The sequence below is a fragment of the Mercenaria mercenaria genome, chromosome 3, assembly GCF_021730395.1.
Source record: "Mercenaria mercenaria strain notata chromosome 3, MADL_Memer_1, whole genome shotgun sequence".
Taxonomy (NCBI): domain Eukaryota; kingdom Metazoa; phylum Mollusca; class Bivalvia; order Venerida; family Veneridae; genus Mercenaria; species Mercenaria mercenaria.
This window is the reverse complement of record NC_069363.1, coordinates 6,065,696-6,092,345: the sequence shown is the minus strand read 5'-3', so window position 1 is coordinate 6,092,345 and position 26,650 is coordinate 6,065,696. Positions and strand designations below refer to the sequence as shown.

Below are 26,650 nucleotides of genomic sequence, written 5' to 3'. Positions count from 1 at the left end.
TTCTAGAGGGACTGAGTAAGTTTATAGTTGGACGTAGTCCATACTGGTTGAAGATTCTAGAGAGACTGAGTAAGTTTATAGTTGAATGTAGTCCATACTGGTTGAAGATTCTAGAGGGACTGAGTAAGTTTTTAGTTGGATGTAGTTCATACTCGTTGAAGATTCTAGAGGGACTTAGTAAGTTTATAGTTGTATGTAGTTCATACTACAGCCTTTATTTTGTTCTTCTATTTCATATTACTTTATCTTTAACTATTTTCCCACAAATAAATTCATAAAATGCAGCTCTTAATTTTTAGCTTGACTATACAAAGTATGGAGAGCTGTCCTACTCAACCTGGTGTCGGCGTCCTTCCGCGTCTGCACTTTGGTTAAAGTTTTGATGCACTTTCTCTTTATCTCTGTAATTACTTGATGGATTTGTTTCAAACTTAAAATAGTTACTCCTCATCATCACCCACATCAAATGGCACAAGGGCCATAACTCTTGCACCAATATTTCATGAATTATCGCCCCTTTTGACTTAGAAGTTCAGGTTAAAGTTTTGGTGCTCTTTCACTCTATCTCAGTTATTACTAAATGGATTTGATTCAGATTTAAATTAGTTTCACATCATCACCAAGTTCCAACATCATATGACACAAGGTCCATAACTCTGAAACCAATTTTCCATGAATTCTTGCATAAAAACTACTTTTTTTACTTGATCCGCCCATGTATTAAAGGGAGAAAAATCGTGTGCAAACAAGGCAATTCATGTGCTGTTAATACATGATTTTAATTTTTGAAATGCTTTGTCATGGATGTATATATGTATTTCTGCGCAGATTGACATCTGGTATCTGCGTCTTGATTCTTCCATAATATTCTGTTCAATGCAATCTAATCCATAGGACGTTTTGCTGTATCAGTTACCAAAACCAAACACACTACCCCCAAAAATGTACGTACTCGCTCCACCCTTGTTTACACCCCTTTTGGAAGTCGGAGTCAATTCATTTTTTGTTGATATTAAACCGTGAATGTATAAGAACTGCGTGTAACTTGCGCAATTGTTTGTTTTTAGGAATCATTTTAATGGTTTTTGTAAGGATTGGATTGTTTTTATTAGCTCACCAGAGCCAAAGGCTCAGGGTGAGCTATTAGGATCACTCACTGTCCGGCGTCCGTCGTCCGTAAACTTTTACTTTAAACGACATCTCCTCATAAACCGCTAGGCCAATTTCATCCAAACTTCACAGGAATGTTCCTTGGGTGAAGCTCTACAAAAATTATTCAAAGAATTGAATTCCATGCAGAACTCTGGTTGCCATGGCAACCGAAACGAAAAACTTTAAAAATCTTCTTCTCAAAAACCAGAAGCCCTAGAGCTTAGATATTTGGTGTGAAGCATTGCCTAGTGGACCTCTACCAAATTTGTTCAAATCATGACCCCAGGGTCAAAATTGACCCCGCCCCAGGGGTCACTTGATTTTACATAGGAAAATCTTTAAAAATCTTCTTCTCAAAAACCAGAAGCCCTAGAGCTTAGATATTTGACATGTAGCATTGCCTAGTGGACCTCTACTAAAGTTGTTCAAATCATGACCCTGGGGTCAAAATTGACCCCGCCCCAGGGGTCACTTGATTTTACATAGATTTCTATAGGAAAATCTTCAAAATTTTTTAAAAAATAAACCAGAAGGCCTAGAGCTTAGATATATGACATGTAGCATTGCCTAGTAGACCTCTACAAAATGTGTTAAATTCATGACCCCCGGGGTCAAAATTGGCCCCGCCTCAGGGGTCACTTGATTTTACATAGGAAAATCTTCAAAATTTTCTAAAAATAAACCAGAAGGCCTAGAGCTTAGATATTTGACATGTAGCATTGCCTAGTGGACCTCTACAAAATTTGTTAAATTCATGACCCCCGGGGTCAAAATTGGCCCCGCCTCTGGGGTCACTTGTTTTTTACATAGGAAAATCTTCAAAATTTTTCTAAAAATAAACCAGAAGGCCTAGATCTTAGATATTTGACATGTAGCATTGCCTAGTAGACTTATACAAAATTGGTTCAAATCATGACCCCTGGGGTCAAATTGACTCCGCCCAATAGGGTTACTTGATTGTACATAGAAAAATCTTCAAAATTTTCTAAAAATAAACCAGAAGGCCTAGAGCTTAGATATGTCAAATGTAGCATTGCCTAGTGGACCTCTACAAAATTTGTTCAAATCTTCCCCCCCCCCCCCCCCCCCACAATGGTCAAATTGACCCAGGCCCAGGGGTTACTTGATTGTACATAAGGAAATCTTCATAAATTTGCTAAAAATAAACCAGAAGGCCTAGATCTTAGATATTTGATATGTAACATTGCCTAGTAGACTTCTACAAACTTTGTTCAAATCATGACCCCTGGGGTAAAATTGGCCCCGCCCCAGGGGTTACTTGATTGTACATTGGAAAATCTTCCAAATAATTTATAAAAATCATCAGTTTGACATTTGAAACATGTAGCTCATATTACTCTGGTGAGCGATCCAGGGTCATCATGACCCTCTTGTCTAATTTCTTAAAGAATTCAGATAAAACATTTGAAAGCTTGTCACTACGTTCGTATTCATCCGTACACTAAATGTGTTCGTACTCAAAATAATTCAAATGTAAAGTTATTACTTTTGAAATTGTGTTCCAGTTTACCAAATTTTTAAGTGATGTGTAAAAATACGGGTAATTTTATGTTTGTAATAATGACAGATTAAAAAAATTGGTTAAAAACCTTCATTACATGCTTTTGGAAGTGTTGTTGATTTCTGGGCCCTGGTTATGGATATTTAAAACATGTTTACCATTTCCAAGAACAACAGAATGGTAATTAAAAAATGTACTGGAATCGTTAAGTCATCACATATGAAAACAAAGCATTTAGTCGTCGTGTAATGTTTTTTATGCAAGAATAGCTACAATACACGTTTGTTTTGTGTATAAACATCTGCAGAAGCCCTTGGGATACAATCCCGCGGGCTTCTGCAGACATTAATACACAAAAAAACGTGTATTATCCCTACATTATGCTCCCTTTTTACTTAGAATTTCAGGTTAAAGTTTTGGTGCACTTTCACTCTATCTCTGTTATTACTTAATGGATTTTATTCAAACTTAAAATAATTGTTCCACATCATCACTCACATCATATGGCACAAGGGCCATAACTCTTGCAAAACTATTTCATAAATTATCCCCCTTTTTTAGCTCACCTGTCACTAAGTGACAAGGTGAGCTATTGTGACCGCTTGATGTCCGTCGTGCGTCAACAATTTGTAAAAAAATCTTCTTCTTGAAAACCACTGGGCAGAATTACACCAAACTTCACAGGAATGATCCTTGGGTGGCCCCCTTTCAAAATTGTTCCAAGAATTGAATTCCATAGAGAACTCTGGTTGCCATGGCAACCGAAAGGAAAAACTTTAAAAATCTTCTTCTCAAAAACCAGAAGCCCTAGAGCTTAGATATTTGGTGTGAAGCATTGCCTAGTGGACCTCTACCAAGTTTGTTCAAATCATGACCCCGGGGTCAAAATTGATTTTACATAGGAAAATCTTAAAAAATCTTCTTCTCAAAAAGCAGAAGGCCTAGAGCTTAGATATTTGACATGTAGCATTGCCTAGTGGACCTCTATTAAAGTTGTTCAAATCATGACCTCAAATTGACCCGGGGGGTCACTTGATTTTACATATGAAAATCTTCAAAAAATTTCTAAAAATAAACCAGAAGGCCTAGAGCTTAGATATTTGACATGTAGCATTGCCTAGTGGACCTCTACAAAATTTGTTTAAATCATGACCTCCAGGGTCAAAATTGACCCCGCCCCAGGGGTCACTTGAATTTACATAGGAAAATCTTAAAATTTCTTCTTCTCAAAAACCAGAAGCCTAGAGCTTAGATTTTGCTGTAGCATTGCCTAGTGGACCTCTACAAGTTTGTTCAAATCATGACCCCGGGGTCAAAATTGACCCCGCCCCAGGGGTTACTTGATTGTACGTAGGAAAATCTTAAAAAATCTTCTTCTCAAAAAGCATAAGCCCTGGAGCTTAGATATTTGACATGTAGCATTGCCTAGTGGACCTCTACTAAAGTTGTTCAAATCATGACCCCGGGGTCAAAATTGACCCCGCCCCAGGGTTCACTTGATTTTACATAGGAAAATCTTAAAAAATCTTCTTCTCAAAAAGCATAAGCCCTGGAGCTTAGATATATGGTGTGAAGCATTGCCTAGTGGACCTCTACTAAAGTTGTTCAAATCATGACCCTGGGGTCAAACATATGACTCCCTGCACCCAGGTGGGGTGCCCACTTGATTTTACATATGTTTTAATATATCTTCAAAAATTTTCTAAAAATAAACCAGAGGGCCTAGAGCTTAGATATTTCACTTGTAGCATGGCCTAGTGGACCTCTACAACATTTGTTCAAATCATGACCCCACCCCAGGGGTCACTTGATTTACATATGAAAATCTTCAAAAAATTTCTAAAAATAAACCAGAAGGCCTAGATCTTAGATATTTGACATGTAGCATTGCCTAGTAGACTTCTACAAAACGTGTTCAAATCATGACCCCCGGGGTCAAATTGACCCCGTCCCATGGGGTTACTTGATTGTACATAGAAAAATCTTCAAAATTTTCTAAAAAAAAAATACCCAGAAGGCCTAGAGCTTAGATATTTGACATGTAGCATTGCCTAGTGGACCTCTACAAAATTTGTTCAAATCTTGACCCTCCAGGGTCAAATTGACCCAGCCCCAGGGTTACTTGATTGTGCATAGGGAAATCTTCATAAATTTGCTGAAAATAAACTAGAAGGCCTAGATCTTAAAGCTTTAGCTAAGAAATTTGTTCAAGCAAGCAACTGTACTCAGGTGAGTGATATAGGGCCATCATGGCCCTCTTGTACTTAGAATTGGTGCAGTTTCCTGCTATCTCAGTTATTGCTAAATGGATTTGATTCAAACTTAAAATAGTTGTTCCACCTTATCACCCACATCATATGACACAAGGTCCATAACTCTGGCACCAATTTTTCATGAATAATGCCCACTTTTACTTAGAATTCAAGGTTAATTTTGATGCATTTTCACTGTATCTCTGTTATTACAGAGAGGATTTTATTCAAACTTTAAATAGTTATTTGGCATCATCATTCACATCATATAACATAAGGACCATAACTCTAGCACCAGTATTTCATGACTTATTCACCCTTTTTACTAAGAATTTCAGGTTAAAGTTTTGGTGCACTTTCACTTTATCTCCGTTATTACTAAATGGATTTGATTCAAACTTAAAATAATTGTTCCACATCATCACCCACATCATATGACTTAAGGGGAATCACTCTTGCACCAATATTTCATGAATTATGCCCCCTTTTTGCTTAGAATTATAATTGTTTAATGTTTTGATAACTTTATCTTTATCTCTCTTATTACTTAATTCTTTTGACACAAACATAAGCTATTGTCCAATACCTTTATCCGCATTGGAGTCATTAAACACTCCAGTGACTGCTCCAACTTCCTCAGATGTGCCCATTTTCACTATCCAGCATAGAAATAGTCGAGTGCGCTGTCTCCTGTGACAGCTCTTGTTTATGTTGAACTTCGCATTTCTTTTTTTTAAGGAGGTAGGTTACCTTCATATTTATAAGCGCGCATGTCCAACCGGAAGCTAACGTGACGATTTACGACGACGTTTACGACAAACTAAATGTGTTTGTATATTCATTTTTCTGAAAACAAATCATGAACCTGTCTTCGAGCTGATGCTTTATGGTTTAATAATGTAGAAATAATGAATAAATTGCCGCAGAAACGCTTCAAAACAATGTTGCCTTTAAATGACGTCATTGACGTCATGACGTTACGTGTCAGTTACCGCGTAAAATTAATAGCTTTTATCTTGAAAGTTCGTAATTCTGTGCATTTCCTTTATTTTAACTATTTTCAAATAACCATTATTTGCTAAAATATTTCTTATGACTCTTTTGCTCAGAATAATAATCAATATTTTGCTTCTTTTATGTAGTTATATTGAAATGTTATGCGGAATGTAAGAAAATGGATGATGGTAACCAATGTTATTTGGAATATAGTTGGGTGAAAGGTTACTTTTTACGGCTTCTTTCAAATAAAAAATCTAGCAGTTTGATTTGTAATACCTTTTTTTCAGGGTCCGTTGATAATTTGTTGCTTATATACTAAAACTAAGATCTAAAATTGTTCAAATTTCAGTAGAAAATAGTGGTTTCTTAAATTGAATTGATGTTACCATGGAAACGAAGCCCGTGACCTATGTATCTAAATGTAAAATTCAAAAGCGTCGACACTGATCTATTTAAGAAACACAGCTTCGGCTTTTTATTTTCATTTCAACAATATCCATAAGAATAGTAGCAGCAAGTTGAACGATTTTTCCATGAAAAATACCATACGAGGGGTACTGTTGTAAGTATTCTAACCTGTGAAATGTGTTTGAATAAATGCAGATAACATGAAAATGTAACTTACTTTAGAAATTATGTTTTAAAGCCACATTAACTAAAAAGATAATCTTATTCAATATTTTTTTATAAGATATTGCGACAAAAAGCATGATAAAAGCTACTTTAAACATCTCTGTTGCCATGGTTACTTTAAACTTTAAGAAAAATAGGGTACCATGTAAAGTGCATGGTATTTTGCTAATAATATTACCCAAATATTCCATGATGGTCATTAACAGAATGGCACTGAAGCCGTCGAAAACCCCTATTTTTATACATAGTTGTTTAAAAATGAGAGAAAATGCGTTACCATGGAAACACGAGCCCCGCGACATATACATTTTAAGCTTATATTAGAAAGCTAACGTGCATATTAGTAAAATTATCAATTATGCAGACTTCTACAGATATCAATGAAACTAAAATACTCTGAAAAGTGTTAAATTTCCGTATTTTCCTTCTTCTTTCAATATGAAATACGTTTGGAGGGTCAGTTTCTTCAAACCTGGATAAAAATTGAACTTGAAGGGACAGAGACAAACGAAATTGAGATTGTAGCAGTTAAAACTTCATAGTACACGAAATACAAAAAAATGCTGCAGTTCAACTAATTTGAATTTACCCTTGTACCAAGGTAACCTACCTCCTTAATAGGTCATTGTAAAAACATTGTATTATATAGTAACATCTAGATCAGTTCCCTCTTGTATGCATTCATAGCAGTGTGTAATTGAACCTTGTCAGTAAAAGAAATATTGGTACAGAAATACAGTACAGAAAAAAATACTAAATTTATGTGCATGTCAACAGTGCTGCTAAGGCAGAAAAGTAAGAAAAAGTGCCAATATTTTGTAATTCTGTGATAAAGTGCCAATTTTTTGTAATAATGTAATGAATATGTCTTTTTAAAATATTAGCACTCTGTTCACAGCCTTTATTTGGTTTCAGTATTTCAATATTGTGGACCATTTTGGCCTTTTTTCATAAGAAACCCGGTCTGGCAGTAATGGATTGTGTGCATAATCACCAAAAAAATAAGTGAACAAATCAGAAGTTTGTCTCGGGACTTCTGACAAATAAAAATGTTTTCAATACCCCTTGGTCATTAGAAATTATGGAACTTTTGTACATTCACCTCTCCTCTCAGAAGCTGTACTTCTTTAATCAGTTGTAACAATCAAATTCTGTGCTGTTTACTTTTAGAGGACTACAACAGTGTGAAGTATGCGGCCTACAGAACTGCTCTAAAGATACGACACATCCAGACACAACTTCAGTGTAAGTGATTTATCACAAAATTGTATGATTGATGTAGTTGACATTTACCATGCTAAACTTCTAAAATGGACTTGTCTATCAATTTGGGCAGTACCATTTATTATGCGAGGGGTATTCAATGAAAATTTGCTGACTGAATAGCGAACAGTGCAGACTAAGATCAGTGGTCGCAAAGGCATAATCATTTGCTGCCAGCAGACTAAAGGTAAAAAATAGGGATGGGAACGAATACTGAAATCAATATTCGAATATTCGGTTTGCCATATTCGAATATATTCGAATATTCGGTTTATTTTAATGGAAGCTTTACATACTTATTAAGTGATTGGCATATACACAACGTATTCATTTGTTTAAAGTGTGGATCATCGTACGTAAAATGGCCAAAAAATGTTTGATTCAGGTAACCCGATCCTACCTTAGGCTAGCAAAACCCGCCGATCCTAGCATTTTATTTCACGATTCTGTCAGTATAATCATGAACATATTAAACTAATTCAGTGTTTTAGCTTCAAAATGATACAAAAAATCAAAACGATTATAATTTAGACAGTCGCAATTTTATCTAAAGATAGCATGTCGTCCCAGTTAACGTGACGCGCTGTTGTATTACCGCCGCCATTCTGAAAATTTTCAATCGGCGTGTAAAAATCGTCGTGTAAAAAGCAAATAAGGCAGATTTAAACCTCCTTCAACATGAACTTATGCACCAATCATATGTTATTTCTTGATTTTAATATAAAGTACTTCAAAATTTAATTCAAATACGGCCGATTGCGGATGAAAACCGATTCTGCGGATGGTCTAAAACGTCGTACAAAATATTGTGAAAAGATCGACAATATCTACAAGTTTGGTATTGTTTTCGAAAAAAAAAAATTCTACAACTTGTTACATAAAACAGGCGCCAATAAAAATGAACAAAAGATAAAAAGATATCACATTTACGCCTAATACAAACTGTTAATCCGTAGCGATGACCCCAGGTAATTATGCATTGCAATTTTCTTGTTAATTGGACATCTTTTGACATGTATCTGACACATTGACGCCTGTTGCAAACTGTTAATCCGTAGCGATGGCCCCTGCCAATTATGCATTGCTATTTTCTTGTTAATTGGACATCTATTGATACGCGATAAACAAACATGACATGGTTTTATTCTGTAGAATTAGCATGTTCATATTGCCCAAAATCAATGATACTTATTTTGATAAAAACAAAAAAAAAACAACAATAATTTACGAATATTCGAATTTGATTTTCATATTCGAATATTCGTCCGATTTCCGAATATTCGAATATTCGAATATTCGTTCCCATCCCTAGTAAAAAAGGCTAGAATTAGCTATATGCTTCACTGTTTTAGTGTACCTGGTATGTGTTCACATACATGGTTAGATTTAAACATTGAAGCTGATAATCCTGTTACTGATATATATAAAAAGGCACATTTATTGAATAGTTTAAAATGTCATTTAAACTTGTGTAATAAATGGAGGTTTGAAGAGTGGATGCACATTGCCAACACCAGATGTTTTATAGATTTTATTACCACTAGACTCTGCTAGTTTCGATCTTCAAAAGAACTTCATCAGGAGTGTAAAATACAGCAAATTATTTGACTGAAGTACATAATAAAACAGAGCAAGTGTCATATTCTGTACATACTTCTAAAATTTGTCATGAAAACTAAAAGGAAGTCCAGAATTTCCAGGGTAAAGTACGTATTACTGTTACTAGTTATTAGATTTCAGTTCTTATTCTATTGTCATTGTAGGTATAAATATACCGGTAAATTGTATAAATACCCTCTTACTTATGTAGTGTTCTTTTTCGACTTCTAAAATAGTTTCCTTACTGGAACTTACAGATAGTGTGTCGTAGGTGCTGCTGCATGATGCTGTTGATGTGTTGTGAAGGGGGCTTATTGCTGGTCTAATTATCACCCTTTTAAAGGGACTTGGCTCCAGATTTTGGCACAAATTGATTATTCTTTAAGATTGAAGTTTGGCAATATAATGAACATTAATTAGTTTTGTTTTCAAAACTATGTTAAAAAATGCAAAATAAAGAAAAAAATTATGTTCGAATTGGGAATTGCACCCAGGTCCGCCTCGGCAATAAAACTTTCCTAGTGTCTTAATAATACACCATGGGGGAATTTAAACTTAACAACAGATAAGTATAAAACGTTATAATTAAGGCAGTGTTTACCTAGGGTGTTCCGTTACAAGCACTGTTCAAATTTGAATAGAATAAAAAGTAAAACCAACTCATTCTTATGTGTTTCAATAACATATAATCTGTCAGTAACTAAGTTTCAAAGCATTCTTAAGAAAAATAGAAAAAAAATCCTGATATCTAAAAAACCTCTTTTATTGTTGTTATCCAATCTGGAGATCAGTGCCATCAAGCATGGTTTCTGTTGATATTGGTTTCTTTGTTGTTTTCGTGTCAGTGGCTGGTGTGTATTTGGATTGTCCTGGCACTATGTATGTTAGGGATGCCGTCAAACAGGGGCACCCGTGGTTTTACTGGTGTTATTTCAAGTTGTGTATGTGTTATCCTCCTAGTTGTACCCCCGACAACAAAGTTGTAAGGGGGGGTATACTGGTTTTAGGTTGTCTGTCTGTCTGTCTGTCTGTCTGTCCGTCTGTCCGTAGACGCAATCTTGTGCGCACCATCTCTCCTTATCCCCTTGACAGAATTTAATGAAACTTCACACAAGTGATCAGTACCAACAGTAGTTGTGCATGGGGCATGTTAGGTTCTTTTAGAAAAAAAAATTGCAGAGTTATGGGACTTTGTTTTTTTGTTGCTATACTATATACATAGACACAATCTTGTGCGCACCATCTCTCCTCATCCCCTTGACACAATTTAATGAAACATCACACAAGTGATCAGTACCAACAGTAGTTGTACATGGGGCATGTTAGGTTCTTTTAGAAAAAAAAAATTTGCAGAGTTATGGGACTTTGTTTTTTTTGTTACTATACTATATACATACACACGACACAATCTTGTGCGCACCATCTCTCCTCATCCCCTTGACACAATTTAATGAAACATCACACAAGTGATCAGTACCAACAGTAGTTGTGCATGGGGCATGTTAGGTTCTTTTAGAAAAAAAATTTGCAGAGTTATGGGACTTTGTTTTTTTGTTACTATACTATATACATAGACACAATCTTGTGCGCACCATCTCTCCTCATCCCCTTGACACAATTTAATGAAACTTCACACAAGTGATCAGTAACAACAGTAGTTGTGCATGGGGCATATAAGGTTCTTTCAGAAAAAAAATTTGCAGAGTTATGGGACTTTGTTTTTTTTGTTACTATACTATATACATAGACACAATCTTGTGCGCACCATCTCTCCTCATCCCCTTGACACAATTTAATGAAACTTCACACAAGTGATCAGTAACAACAGTAGTTGTGTATGGGGCATGTTAGGTTCTTTCAGCGACAAAAATTGCAGAGTTATGGGACTTTGTTTCTTGTTAACATACTATGTACATGCAGTCTGCATATGCAATCTTGTGCATGCCTAATCTACCAAACCCTTACACACAATTTAATGAAACTTCACACAAGTGATCAGTACCAACCCTAGTTGTGCATGGTGCATGTTACATTCTTTTAGATAAATATTCTGCATAGTTATGGGACTTTGTTTTTTGTTACTATACTGTATACATACAGTCTATATACATACAGTCCACATAATTATGCAATCTTGTGTGCGTCAAATTGCAATGTACTGTGTCAGTGCATGTGGGGGGTACATTCATCACCTTTAGTGATAGCTCTAGTTTCTATTGTTTCAATCTATTAACACAGTTTACCGCCAGTATCCAGTTACAAGCGCTTTTCAATTTTGAATGGACAATAATCCTTATGTGTTTCCATAATTATAATCTGTCATTAACTGAGTTTCAAGGCCATCTTAAGAAATATTGCAATTTTCTGATATCTAAATAAATTATTTTTTGTTGTCATACGATCTGGAAGTCAGTGCTTTTAAGTTTGATGAATTCTAGGCTTTCAGAGTTGTTTTTTTTGGCAGAAGGTTTTGTTACATATCTTGAGGAGGAATTTGATTCAAATTTTGTTGGTTTTTTTCTTTATGTCTGTTGAGATTGCTGAGGCTTCCTTTGACAATTTTGTTGCACGTTACACCTGTGTTATTTCTTTTTGGTTTCTTTGTTGGTTCTTGTAGGTAAAAATTGGTCCCATTCTAGTTACATTATATTTTGTCATTTTAATGTTTGTCGCTATTGGATGATGTTCAGAGTTTGTGGATTCTTTATGTTTAGTTTTGAAATGTAAGCTTCTTCCATTCTTAATCTTATGTTGATATCTTTGCTGATCTCCCTTAGTACTGTGATGTTGATATAGTTAACGTTATGGTTGATCAAGGTGTAATGCCAGGAAATTGGTTTGTCCGCCGTGTGTCAGTGAAGTCATTCTCTCATTATATTTCCTGTTTGACCTATATATTGAATTCTGCATTTTCGGCAAATGAAGAGGTATATACTTATGGTTGCACAGTTAACCTGAAATTTTTATTTCTTTGTTTATTGAGTGACTACAGTAAGTTGTTTTGCTGTTAATGTATTTACATACCATATAGTTTTGCCCGCATGGATGTGATCACTTTAATTTGTCTGTGGTTGTGTTTAAGTCCAAATTAAATGAGGTTTGTCATAAGTTTTTGACTCTTTTTGTCATAAATGTTCAGCCACATAGGCATATTTCATACATAAAGGCTCCTCATTTCCACAAGTTACCAATTTTTAGTATTTCACATTTGGTATGAGTTTGTTTTTCTTTGACAAAATTTATTTACAGAGTATCTTCTACTTCAAATAAAAAAAGACACTTTTCATGTACTTGTAGAAGAGTCGGATGAACAAAAAATTTCAATTTTCAGTGAACCAGGTCGACTTGTACACTATACAGCAAGAGTTTGAAGACCTGGGATATATGTCAGGGTCAGAGGGGGTCATTCGATGTGATGACCTGTTGACCTTGCTCATTAACATATACCATAGTTCACAAGGTAGAAATCAGACAGCAGAAGTAGCAGGAATGTTGGCTGATCTTACGCTGAACTTACTGCTGAATATCTTTGACAAGTAAGTTGCAAACTAAATGTTTTATAAATATACCCTTCTTTCTAAGCACATCAGCTTTATGGTTTAGAAGTGTTTTGGATACACGTGCAGATTCCTTTGATTGATATTTTTGGGGTCTTTTATGTGTTTTTATTATGCCCTTTTCAAAGAAGATTTTGTTCATTTTCAATTGGTTGGTCAGTCAGTCAGTACTATTTTGTTACTGACCAATACCTAGAGAACACTTGAGCATACAGTGGTCAGTGGTCATAGGATGATTGCCTGTGGTGAGTAGATGACCTCTATGGTTTTGGGGGTCAGTATGATAAATTTCAAGGTAAAAATGACCTTGATACTGAAAACGGTTTCCGCTCAAAAGATAAAACAAATTTTGGCCTACAGTTATCAACTTCATAGGATGATAGCCAGCAGTCAGTAGATGATCCTATTATTTTAGAGGTCAGTAGGTCAAATATCACAGTGACATTGAAACTTAGAACAGTTTCTGATCCATATCTAAAGTACTTTCCAGTTTACAACCATCAAATTTCATAGGATGATTGTTTGTGGTTGAGCAATAACCACTGACTTTGTTTTGATCATTACCTCAAGGCCAAGTGACCTTGACATTGAAAATGGTTTCTGATTTATTAATTGAGAATGCTTGGGCTTATAGCTTTCAAACTTCAGTCAGTAGATAGTCTTTAGGTCATTAGGTCAAAGTCAAGGTCACTTCATACAAAATCACATAAAAAGTTGCCTCTGACAGACTGTCAATGGGGCATACGTGTTTTGTATATATAAGAATCTTTTTTGAGAAGATAAAAAAATGTAACAAAAAACTTTAGTAAGAAAAAGTCATTTATTAAATAATTGTCATTTTGAAAGTATCTGCAATGGAATTATTTTTTAAAGCAACTTCTAGGAACTAACACATTGTTGTCATGTCATATCAGTTGATGACACAAATTTGCACAAATGTAAGGTAATTTTCATGTATTTCTGTTACCATTTTAACTGACATGTTTGGCCAATAACTTGCAGATATGAAATCTTGCTGCGTTATTGCTTGGCCTTAAGTTATATGATTTTATATAGCAAATCAAGGCATCATTTGTTCTGTTTTCCTGTTCCATGCACTGGCCTAACAGGTTTAAAGCTGTTTCTTTGTGAGAAAGGTTTTCTTCTATGCAGATTGACCAGAGAAGTTTTTTCAACGCCAATTCTTGATCTTCATATCTCGAAAGGCAGCAGTATGCTTTGTATTGCAGGAAGTAAGATATGGTAGAGAATCAACAACAGCCCTATTCATCCAGTTATCATCAATATCTTTTTTATTAAATTCTTCATCTGCAGTATTTCGATATATTTCATATTGCAATTCTTTTGGTACACAGTTCCTTTCTTGAGGCAAAAATACAACACACATTGCAATATTTTGTTTCAGTAACTGCTCACATTTTGTATCTGGACTTTTGCAGAACTTTTCTCGTAATAGTCTTTTATGGTTTTGATAGCATCCACAAACAGGCTCAATAACATCCCTGTTATAGTGTTCAGCTATAAACCTTAGAATTGCAATACTTATTTGAGCCTGTCCTGAACAATATAAAGCAGATGCTATCTTCAATTTACCAGATGAATTATCTGAGTTAAAACCTATACAAAGCAATTCAAAAGCTTCTGGTGATACAGAGTTGTCGTTTGCAATGTCCAGAGATGCTAGAACAGATGCAAATGATGAAAAGAGAGGGGTGCTAGCAGTTTGCATGTGGTCTGCTCCACTGTAGTTCCCACCAAGAAGTACCTTGCCAAACGGTAAAGGTATTGTAATAAAATCCCTGCCACCATTTCTTCATTGTTTACTGGCAGTTTTGGTAGACATACGTTATAGCTTTGACTGATAGTCTGGGCTTTTTGTCTTTTTAACAATGAAGAAACAACAAGACATATTTCCTTTGAGGAAATGGTACCTTCTGCAAGCTGCGGTATCATGCTTAATTTAAGTTGAAGTCTTTGACTCAAGTCATCTGTTTGAATACCAAGCAATATGAGTCCTTTGTTTTGGCGTAAGTTTTTAATTTTTTCAAGTAATTGTACCTTGACTTCAGATGAGAATTTACCTGCCATCAGATTGTTTCCACGGATAAGGAAATGCGGGCAGTTCTCGCACTGTATACATTCATTTAAAATTGAAATACAGTATGCAAAATTTGATAACAAAGTACACTTGTGCCAGAAATCAGGGTGCGAATTTTGTACGATGTAAAACAGAATAGTTTTACACATATAACTGGTAATGTGACATTCCTCAGTGGTATTTATGATTTTTAAAATCATTTTCATCAAAATATAGCACCTCATTTGTGAATATTCCAGCTGAACATTAGAGATCTTTCTACAAATGAAGTAGAAATTCTCCATTCAGACTCCTCATTCTCACTTCCCTTTTTCCCAACTGGAACAACAAAACATCCATTAGTTTTAACAGCTTCTTCCATATCTATAATAGGCCATCTTTTCGATCTTTTACTTTTGAACCAGCTGCCAGCTTCAGCAGGGGAAGGATGATATGGATATGCTGCAACTATATCCTGAGTATGAAAGTCTGAATCCAGTTTGCTGGTGATTGAGGGGCCATTTCGTTCCTCACCTTCAGGAATTAAATCATTCAACCATGTGTTTTTGAAAATTACTCTTTGAAAATTATCCATAGAAAGGTGTTTGTACAACAATGGTTCATCTGATAAAGATCTCAATGGTAGAGGAGCATCAACTCTCAAAGGTTGTAGAAGGCAATATCCTGGACAAGTATTATCAAATTTTACTGCAAGCATATTTTGAAGACCAGGTATCCATCGAGTTAAGTCATCTATGACATTGAATCGGGAAAAACAGTTAAGAATATCTTCATCAGAGTTTAAAGCTCGTGTTGTAGTGCCTTCTATTTGACTTCCAAATATATATGAAGACATAGCACTGTTTGTTAATTCGGAAGAGATGGTCATCAATGACTCTTTTAGCATTGCATCATGTCTTCTCATAAGCACTGTTTTCTCATTGACACCAATATCATCAAATACTTCTGACAGTCGTAATGAGACATTGTCGTAGTAATCAGGAATCTTGAACATTCTGAAAGAGAAACTAACTGTCAGCCAGGAAAGGAAATGCTAAATGGATACAGTGAAATCAGTATTACTCTTGGGGGACTAATCATTGTGGATTTCATGGTAGCATTAATCAGCATTTAAAATTCCAGTTCATATTATCTTCAAAAATTTAAATCCATAGATTAATATGCCCAAGAAATAGCTATTTTGGTTAAAACCATGAAATTTAGTGACGATGAAATTAAATTATTTCACAGTGTATATATTGCAGTTTTTCCCAGAAAGCAGTAATGAAATTCAAAGAAGTAAAACATGTGAAGACAAGAAGGTATATTGTCTTGCTCACATATTTTTAGCTCACCTGAGCAATGTTCATGGTGAGCTTTTGTGATCACGCTGTGTCCGGAGTCCGTCGTGTGTCCGTCCGTCGTCAACAGATTGTCCGATTTTGAAATAATTTCACACAAATGGTCCTTATGTCACCCTCTACCAAGATTGTTCAAATTATTTTGATTCATCAAAAAACATGACTGCCAGGGAGCGTGGTCGCTTTTCCCTGTATGTATATAGTGGAAACTTTGAAAATCTTGTGTGAAACTGCTGGCCTGATTTTAGAATAATTTTACCCAAATGGTCCTTGTGTGACCCTCTACCAAGATTGTTCAGATTACTACGATTTGTCAAAAAGCATGGCCGCCAGAGGGCGTGGTCACTTTTCCTTATATGTATATAGTGGAAACTTTAAAAATCTTCTTGTGTGAAACTGCTAGCCTGATTTTAAAATAATTTCACACAAATGGTTCTTGTGTGACTGTCTACCAACATTGTTCAAAATATTTTGATTCGTCAAAAAACATGGCTGCCAGGGGGCGTGGTCACTTTTCCCTTTCTGTATATAGTAGAAATTTAGAAAATCTTCTTGTATAAAACGTTAGTCTGATTTTAGAATAATTTCACACAAATTGTCCTTGTGTGACCTTTTACAAGTACTGTTCAAATTTTTCTGATTCATCAAAAAACATGGCCGCCAGAGGGCGTGGTCACTTTTCATCAACAATTTCTTTAAGGCCACACCAAATTAAAAAGTTGTTCATCAAAATTTCTGTTTTGTTTTTGACTTGCACTTGTGGGGCCATTGATAAAATTCAAGGCAAAATTTTTTGGTGCGCTTCTTTTTACGGACGTAACAGTGTACAAATGCTTATAATTCCAGTCCCAGATTGTTCTAAAATGTAATTTATTCACAATTAATACATTTTGTCTATAATATATCAGGACACTTCTATTTAGTTGCATTAAAGTTATTTCCCCTTATTCATAATTTTAACAAGTCCAAAACATTGCGGAATGATACTAATTTCACTTGGGTAATGATTACATTTTACTCGGACATTATCATAGACTCCCTGTGTAAAATCTAAAACTTTTAACTAAAATAAAGGTACTAAATCAATATAATATTTCAATGAAACTTCAAAGTTGCGTCATTTTCTTCTAATGTTTACCAAATTGATACTAAAATCAGACTTATTTCATTGAAAATTCGATGACAACACATACTAATTCGTTTGAAAACATCAATGTACATTATTTTGGTAAGTGTAAATACATGTTGATGCATGTCACTTTTTTGTTTTCTGTTTTTCCTGTCAAAATGATCAGCATTTTTATACGAAAGTGGGTGGGGTATGGAATTTACATTACGAGTTGTGTTCAGACAAGTTTAAAGCTTCAAATTTTTCAGTCCTCGAGTAGAATAATGTTAATGCACGTTAATCACCATTTCAGACCTTAATTGAAACTTTGTTTCAACAAATTTAATCTGTAAAGAAATTTTAAAGTTAGAACAATAGGGAGCTGGCCGTAAGACAGCATGCTCGACTTTCTCAGTGCTAGACTCTGAATTAGAGATTTGCCAGTAAAAGGGGCATAACAGTCAATAGCTTTGAAAGTAACAGAGATATTGGATGTTATATGAAACTTTAACCAAAAAAATCTAAGTTAAAATGTGGCATAACTCTGTCTTAATTCAAATCACAGTTATCGGGATTGTTTCTCCTGGTGTAGACTTATGCATTGTTGTATATTACATATTTTCTAACAGCATTTTCAAACGCATACATTATTTGATTACATTGTACTGTATGCCAATGTTATTACCTTTTTCCATGAGTTCGCTTTGTTGTGCGTCTGCAGGTCAAAATGTACCCAAATGAAAATGTACCCAAATGAAAATGTACCCATGTTTTATCAAATCCCAGGTGAATTATTTCTAATGTAAAAGGGCTATACATTCTATTTTAAGGTTTTTATTAGTTAATCGAGAGCCAAAACAAGACAAATGTATTTCTTCGCTCTTCACTCGCTCCTGATTTTCTCAAAAACAAAAACAAATATTTAAATTATTTTTTCGCTCACCGCCTCAATTTTTTCAGAAAAAAATCCGATGAACAACTTTTCAATTTGGTGTGGCCTAAACAACATCTCCTCCAAAAGTACCGAATGTATTTTGAGGAAACTTTACACAAATAATTTCTGGGTAGCCCTCTTTCAAAGTTGTTAAATGGTTCCAGTTCATTGAACATACAGGTCTTTTTTGGTAAAAATAGGTTTTCAGCTATCAGACTTCAAAAATCCTTTTCTCTAGAGCTTTGATATTTGGCATATGATATAAGGGTTTGATTCTCTACTATAATTGTCCAAATTATTGCCCTAAGTTCAATAAAATGGCCCTGTGTCTGAAATGTACTTTCTATAGGCTTATATATAAGAAACTTTGAACATCTTCTTCTCTGAATCAATAATAGCTAGAGCCTTGATATTTGGCATGTGATATCAGATTTGTAATGTCTACCATAATTATTCAAATTATTGCCCTAGGTTTAAAAATGTGTGTTACTTGTATATAATATAGGCTAACACATAAGAAACCTAACTCTGTACTTATATAAACACACTTGAAGCCTTGTACACAGGTGAGTGCTTTAGGGTCAATGACCCTCTTGTTAGAAAAAAGTTGTTCAATTTGTTAGACTGTTTTTGCTTGGTTAGAGGGGTTTAACCCTCTGTCACTTTTTATATTAGGGAATAAAGACAGCTACCAAAATGCTTTGATAAAGTTCCTTCAAGCGGCAAAAGGGAGGAATCTTGTCTGGTTCATCATAGCTGCTATGCTAAGCAGTCTGGTGACCCTGGCTAAGGTGACCATGAACAAAGGCAATTATGCTTTCACTCATCGGGGCAATGGAAAAACTAGTACTGGGCGTGGACATGATCCCAGTGGGTTTTTGAACCCAGGACTCTTGGGTTGAGCGGCAGACACTGTAACCACTAAACTATATATATTTTATTACTTTTTGTGAAATTTTGTAACTACCATGGTATCCCCTTTAATATAAAAGTAATTTCTTTAAAATTCGATATTATTTCTTGTTATGCCCCCATTTGAAGAAGGAGGGGTATATTGTTTTGCAGATGTCGATCGGTTGGTATGTAGACCAATCGGTTTCCGGATGATTACTCGAGAACGCTTGGGCCTAGAGTCATGAAAGTTTACAGGAAGGTTGGTCATGACCAGCAGATAACCCCTATTGATTTTCAAATCAGTAGGTCAAAGGTCAAGGTCACAGTGACCGGGAACAGTTAACCAGTTTCCAGACAATAACTTGAGAACACTTGGTCCTAGGATCATAAAACTTTATAGAGAGGTTGGTCATGACCAGCGGATGACCCCTATTGAGATTAGTAAGTCAAAGGTCAAGGTCACAGTGACCCGCTACAGTTAACTTGTTTACAGATGATAACTTAAGAATGCTTGGGCCTAGAATCACGAAACTGGAGGTTGATCATGACCAGCAGATGACACTTATTGATTTTGAAATTAGTAGGTCAAAGGTTAAATTCATAGTGACCCAGAACAGTTAAACCGTTACGGGACGATAACTTGAGAATGCTTGAGCCAAGGATCATGAAACTTAATAGGGAGGTTGATCATGACCAGCAGGTGACCCCTATTGATTTTGAGGTTGGTACATCAACATCCATTGCACAGTGACCAAAAAATTTCTGTTCCTTGTGCAGTTACTGAATGCATCAAGGGGAGCATTTCATGTTCTATGAGCTCTTGTTTTACATTTGAATTTGATAAGTAATGGGATATTTCAACTACCAGAAATAAAAGTCAAGTTTTAAAACTGTGTGTAGCTTCAGAATTCATCTATTTTCAATCTTTTTTGATTGTTGCTCAACCGAGACAGACAAAGGGGGGTAATGATAATTTTATGTACATGTATATGTCAATGTAAATCTTTGAAATATTCATTACAATTATTCTTCATTCCTTAGGCAAAATATGTTTGTTAGATTTATACTAATGCCAAAATAACACTATCCTGGTTGGGTAACATGGATAGGAAAATCAGATTTTAAAAATACTTCCAATGAAAATCCAACATGTATTAAGAACTCAATGAACACACAGTGTTAGATGATTAGTTGTTCAAGTTTTGAACAAATCCATTAGTTGACCAAAATCTGATTAACAACTTCAAAAGTCATTTTCATGTCTGTAAGTGTGAAGTATGAAACACAGTCTTTTCAATGGATACAGTTTTTGTAAACAATGTTTTTACACAACAGCATGTTTCATCAAGTTAAGCTTAATATAACTGTCAGTAATAATATTTAATTTAATAGTTATTGACCCACCTGATTTTTGTTATAATTAGTTACAACTCTTTTATAGTAGACGCAACTTGACCGCGATGGTTGACCTTAGGCTGATTATTCATATCGATTATTTCATTATAGTAATCAAGGGTGCTTAGGGCAGCCATGTATATTTATATTGAATAAGTTTGTATACATTGCAGTATCAAAGTAAATATACTTACATTTGATCAATTAAAACTTTCAAATACACTAATTTTTATTTACATAAATTAATATTTCCTTTTTCTCGTGCAGCTCGTGTTTTACGTACACTCCTTTTCAATAATAGGTTGTGTCTCATTATGTATTATAATACAAAGGTCAACCATCGGGGTCAAGTTGCGTCCACTATACTCCTATCTGTGTTTTATTCCATTAACAGATTGATGGTATGATACTTAACAATGAGTAAGCAATTAAATAAACTTTGGTAACTTTCCAAATTTTACTTTAGTATTATCAGTATATACTGATAAGTTTTCATGAAATAGGTCAATGTCATTGATATGTTTGTAAGATTTTGCAAAGTTTAAAAGTATAGAAAATAAAATGTTGTGAAAATATGTAGTTGAAAAATCATGAACAAAATACCATATCTTCAAAATCTGATTACTTTTTGCTTTGTAAAAGTAATCAGTGTAAGTAGAGATATTGGTTACTTCTCCCATTTGGTGTGTAGCTTTGAATTTAAAATTACTTTCTCCATAATTTGAGATATTTACAATCTTATAATCAGTATATTGTAATTACTTTGTTTAAATGATAAGTATGGTGATGCACCAAGTTAATACTGTGATGTACCAAGCCCCGAGCCAGAAGCATATAGGTCAAGCTCAAGAGTAAATGTAATGCAAATGCTTTGTGATGTCTTGTCTATAACTCTGTGCATGAAAAGATTGTCAGATAAGTTTGTAACTTTGCACAAACAAACACTACAACAAAATTATACTGTGAAATCATTTGAGTTTGTTGGCATGAAATTTTGTGGTTTTGACAAAAACTATTATTTAGTTGGACTTAATTTGTTGTATTTTAATTTTAAAGATATAATATTACATTTTTTAATGTAAATTGCATATTAAACAGGTCAGGATCCAGAATTTTATGACAGGGAGCCACAAGTCTCACTGGCTAAGTGTCAAGTGGGGATTAGGTACGTAGGGGAGGGTGATATCCCCACTTGTAGGGGTGTCAGGGGGGTCTCCCATTTGATATTTTAGATATATAGATATGGAATGGTGGCTTCTGTTGCATTTTTTGATCTAAAAATCATTAGTCTGAATGCAGGAAGTGACCAAGGCATAAAACAACATCATTGCAGATATTATCTTGGTAGAACACACAGTGCTGTTCAACCTCTGGGGATATGTATGGAAAGTTAGGCGGGTGTCAGGGATCTACCCATGGGTATTTTAGAAAATACAGGTGGCTAGCTTGTCTCCTTGCCCCCCCCCCCCCACCCCCCCCCACACACACACCACCACCACCACCACCACCCTCCACTTACAAAAATACCCCCTAAAACCCCTGGTATCTGGTCAGTTTGGTGTAATTTTGTGAATTGGTAGAACCATAAAAGCAACAAAACTTAGTCTCCTGCTGAACCACAAATAATGATTTCACAGTATGTAGGTGTAAGCTAATTCCAAAGCTAAAACTGTAAGATCAAGGTACAGATGTGACATTCATTGAATTAATTAGATTTTTTGAGATCACTGGATAAGTGTTAAAAATGGTATTTGGCAGACAAGAGCAGACCAAAGATTTGAGTTTGGAGACCAGTCTCAAATCTCTAGCAACTGATTGGTTGATTCTAAGCTCAAAATTGATTAATGTCAGATCAGCCTTTTGAGACTGCTTTTAAGTTTAAGCTGTGTTGCCATGGTAATGCATTAAGATCAAAGCAATACAGTCCTCGTTCTTTATTTTACAGCTTTAAAACTTTAGCTGTGATGTCAAGGTAATGCATTGAGGTCAAAGCGATATAATCCCTTTCCTTTGTCTTGTAGCTATAAAACTAGCTGTGATGTCAAGGTAACACATTGAGGTCAAAGCGATATAATCCCTTTCCTTTGTCTTGTAGCTATAAAACTAGCTGTGATGTCAAGGTAACGCATTGAGGTCAAAGCAAAACAGTCCATTTCCTTTGTCTTTTTGATATATCTGTTAAGTATAGTAAAATTTCAAAACAGTCGCTAGAAAATCAAAAGCTGAATAGTTAATTATCATTTTTGGTTCTTGAATTTATGGTGTTCAAACAGATAGGGGACACACTGATTCTTGCTTTACCCCACTTTCTTTTGTATCTACCGTACATTTAACAAGCAGGGACTTTAAAACTGACTACTTATTTCAGGGACAGGTGTGGAGTTCTGTCATATGTACTCTACATCTAACAAGCAGGCATGTTAATACTGACTGCATACTAGTATTTCAGAGACAAATGTGGAATTCTGTTGTATCTTCTGTACATCTAACAAATAGGGTCTTTAATACTGACTACATATTTCAGGGACAAGTCTGGAATTCTGTGGTATCTGCTGTACATCTAACAAAGAAGCTTTTTAAGTCTGACTACATATTTCAGGGACAAGTCTAGAATTCTGTGGTATCTGCTGTACATCTAACAAAGAAGCTTTTAAAGTCTGACTACTTATTTCAGGGACAAGTCTGGAATTCTGTGGTATCTGCTATACATCTAACAAGCAAGTATTTTTAATACTGACTATTTATTTCAGGGACATTGAAGTCTGGAATTCTGTGGTATCTGCTGTACATCTAATAAAGAAGCTTTTTAAGTCTGACTACTTATTTCAGGGACAAGTCTGGAATTCTGTGGTATCTGCTATACATCTAACAAAGAAGCTTTTTAAGTCTGACTACTTATTTCAGGGACGAGTCTGGAATTCTGTTGTGTCTTCTGTACTTCTAACAAGTAGGCTTTTTAGTACAGACAACTTATTTCAGGGACAAGTCAGGAGTGCTGTCGTAACTACTGTATTACATCTAACAAGCAGGCACTTCAATACGGGCAACTTATTTCAAAGACAAGTCAGGAGTTCTCTTGTTACTTCTTTATTGCATCTAATAAGCAGGCTTTTTAGTACAGACAACTTATTTCAGGGACAAGTCAGGAGGTCTGTCGGTCATGGCTGTCAAACTTGTTCTAGTCATTCTGTCCTCTGCAAATCTCACAGAAAAATACAGATGTAAGTATTTACCTTGTTTTAGAGACCTTTCAGTAACATTTTTGGTGCATAAGTATTTTACAACAGTTTGCATACATGAAGATTATAATGATTTTATTTGTACAGAGATCTGGTTTTGATTTAATTTGAGTGCTACGTCACACCAAAAAGTACAGGTAATATGGCACAAAATAGGACTAAAGATTTTGGTTTCACATTTCATTTACATTGTACTTTTTGGAATCAAATCTTTTATACCTGCTGAACTCAGAGATACTGTAAAACAAAGTGTTCAGTCCCTGAACAAGGTTAATGTATCTATGAAGCATTATATTTAATACTGGTTCATGACTCTGTTGAATGCTAACATTTTGATTGTTGACTCCATCCCTTGCCATGAGTGGTGGGAGGTTATAGGAATGATCTCTGTCCTTCCGTCCATCCGTAACAATTTGCGTCTGCTCTGTATCTCTTAAACCCCTTGAAGGATTTTCATGAAACTTGGGTCAAATGATCACCTCATCAAGACGATGTGCAGAACTCGTGAGTCAGCCATGTCAGCTCAAGGTCAAGGTCACAACTCAAGGTAATGGTTTGAGCCTTCCATTTTGTGTCTGCTCTGTATCTCCTAAACCCCTTGAAGGATTTTCATGAAACATGGGTCAAATGATCACCTCATCAAGATGATGTGCAGAACTCATGAATCAGCCATGTCGGCTCAATGTCAAGGTCACAACTCGAGGTCAAAGGTTTGAGCCTTCCATTTTGTGTCCACTCTGTATCTCTTAAACCCATTGAAGGACTTTCATGAAACTTGGGTCAAATGATCACCTCATCACGACAATGTGCAGAACTTATGAGTCTGCCTTGTTGGCTCAAGGTAAAGGTCACAACTCAAGGTCAAAGCTTTGAGCCTTCCATTTTGTGTCTGCTCTGTATCTCCTAAACCCCTTGAAGGATTTTCATGAAACTTGGGTCAAATGATCACTTCATCAAGATGATGTGCAGAACTCATGAGTCAGCCATGTCGGCTCAAGGTCAAAGGTTTGAGCCTTCCATTTTGTGTCCGCTCTTTATCTCCTAAACCCCTTGAAGGATTTTAATATGTCTTGGCTGTAATATTCCACTTATCAAGACGATGTGCAGAACTTAAAATTCATCCATGCCAGCTCAAGATCAAGGTCATAACTCAAATATTTAATGCTTCCACCCAATACCATCAACCTTTTCACTATCCAAAATAGCGGCGGGGGATATAGCTGTCTTTCAGACTGCCTTGTTGAAATTAAAAATAATCTTTTTGTACCTAATATATATGTGTAAGTCTGAAATCTTGATCAAACTCAGTTTGGCGATGATTGTAAAAAAGCTTGTCCAACAACTATGTGCTTACTTACTTCCTATTCCTTACATTTTTGATCTTACATATGCAGAAACCATGAATATGAAGGTGGAAAGTAGTTTAAAAGTGGAAAAGAAACAAAACTGTTGTTCTCTTACTCAGCTTATTATTAATTTCTGTTGATTTACAGATTTCTACCAAGAACTGCATGACCCAAGTACTTACATAGGTACACATGCACTTACAGCATTTCTACAGGCAGTTATGAAAGTAAGTTCATATTACATATGTATATGCTTGAATACATTTCTTCCCCTCTCATTTCATTAAATACTGTACATCTCAAGTCAATTGTCCTCCTTCTCTGGTTTATGTTGAGGAGTTGTAAGGAGGGAGGGGGCAAGGTAGAGCTTATTAAAATTCCAGGGAACACAGATTAACTGACCACAGTTTATAACTGCAATACAAAATATACTGTTTACAGAATTCATAGTCTCTGCATGGAAAGCAACAACAGCTTAAGAGTTTCTGATACAGAGGGTTTTGTTTTTTTTTCAAGAGAAATTTTTTTTAAGGACCAAGGCAGTCATTCAGTTAAGAGAGGTTTCTACCTTTTAGAGGTTCAGTTTTAGAGAGTTTCCACTGTATTGCATTTATCTGTTTAAATACAGCGAAAATGTGTAAGTTCAATGTCGAATAAAAATTCTAATTTGTCATTTATCTTTTAGTTACCAGATTTTCTACATGAGAGTTTAGCATTTGGAAGAACCAGTGAGCCTGCTGTAGCAAGCTGCCAGCAAATGGTATTTATTTTAAGATTTTATACCTGTTTAATTAGGAATATGGTTACATATAGGTTTGCCCATGCATTGTCTATATCCTGAAGTATTGTGTGTTGCAGTGCCAATAATATACAATATTACCTCTGCAGAGCAACATCAGACGGAGACGGCTAGTTTGGTTGCTCTGGAGAGGTGTTGTTGTTAGAAGGTTGTCGGCCAGAGGTACTTAGACAGTAATTTTATTCTAATACATGTGTAACAAATAGAAAAAAACAATATGTTAGCAAATATAAGCTTTATTTCTGTAATCTTTCAATTGAGCTGAATTTTCAACAACTTGCATAATTATGAAATCATTGGAATAAATCAAAAGAAAAAACAATCACCGATGTTAACAAACAAATTAATCCTCTGTTTGCTTAAATTTCTCTTGAAAGTGTAATGTTTTCGATATAATTATCTCTCGCTAATCTTTTATCCTCCATCCTAATGTAATTATTGTATGTACATGAAATCAAGTCCCCGTGTCCTGTCGAGAAACAGTCCTATGCATGTAAATGTTATTTTTTGACGTGGCATA

At 35.2% G+C, this 26,650-nt stretch overlaps 2 protein-coding genes across 2 annotated transcripts in view; one reads left to right on the top strand and one right to left on the bottom strand.

The window, feature by feature from the left end:
- Window positions 1-26,650, top strand: part of LOC123525527 (dystrophin-like) — a 55,796-nt gene that overhangs the window by 5,232 nt on the left and 23,914 nt on the right. The window contains exons 4-8 of the mRNA XM_053537799.1: window positions 7,729-7,803; window positions 12,752-12,956; window positions 23,882-23,967; window positions 25,479-25,558; window positions 26,017-26,091. Coding sequence (XP_053393774.1) covers window positions 7,729-7,803; window positions 12,752-12,956; window positions 23,882-23,967; window positions 25,479-25,558; window positions 26,017-26,091 — 521 coding nt within the window. The remainder of the gene's footprint in view (window positions 1-7,728; window positions 7,804-12,751; window positions 12,957-23,881; window positions 23,968-25,478; window positions 25,559-26,016; window positions 26,092-26,650) is intronic.
- On the bottom strand, window positions 13,030-21,145 carry LOC123525529 (uncharacterized). Its single transcript, XM_045304641.2, has 2 exons — window positions 20,756-21,145; window positions 13,030-16,070 (listed from the first exon to the last, which is right to left on the bottom strand). Exon 2 carries the CDS (start codon window positions 16,067-16,069, stop codon window positions 15,296-15,298), a length of 774 nt encoding a protein of 257 aa, XP_045160576.2. The 5' UTR covers window position 16,070; window positions 20,756-21,145; the 3' UTR covers window positions 13,030-15,295.

Bases quoted from the DNA above. Each gene is read 5' to 3' on its own strand.
- LOC123525529 (XM_045304641.2), bottom strand. From the start codon at position 16,069: ATGTTCAAGATTCCTGATTACTACGACAATGTCTCATTACGACTGTCA.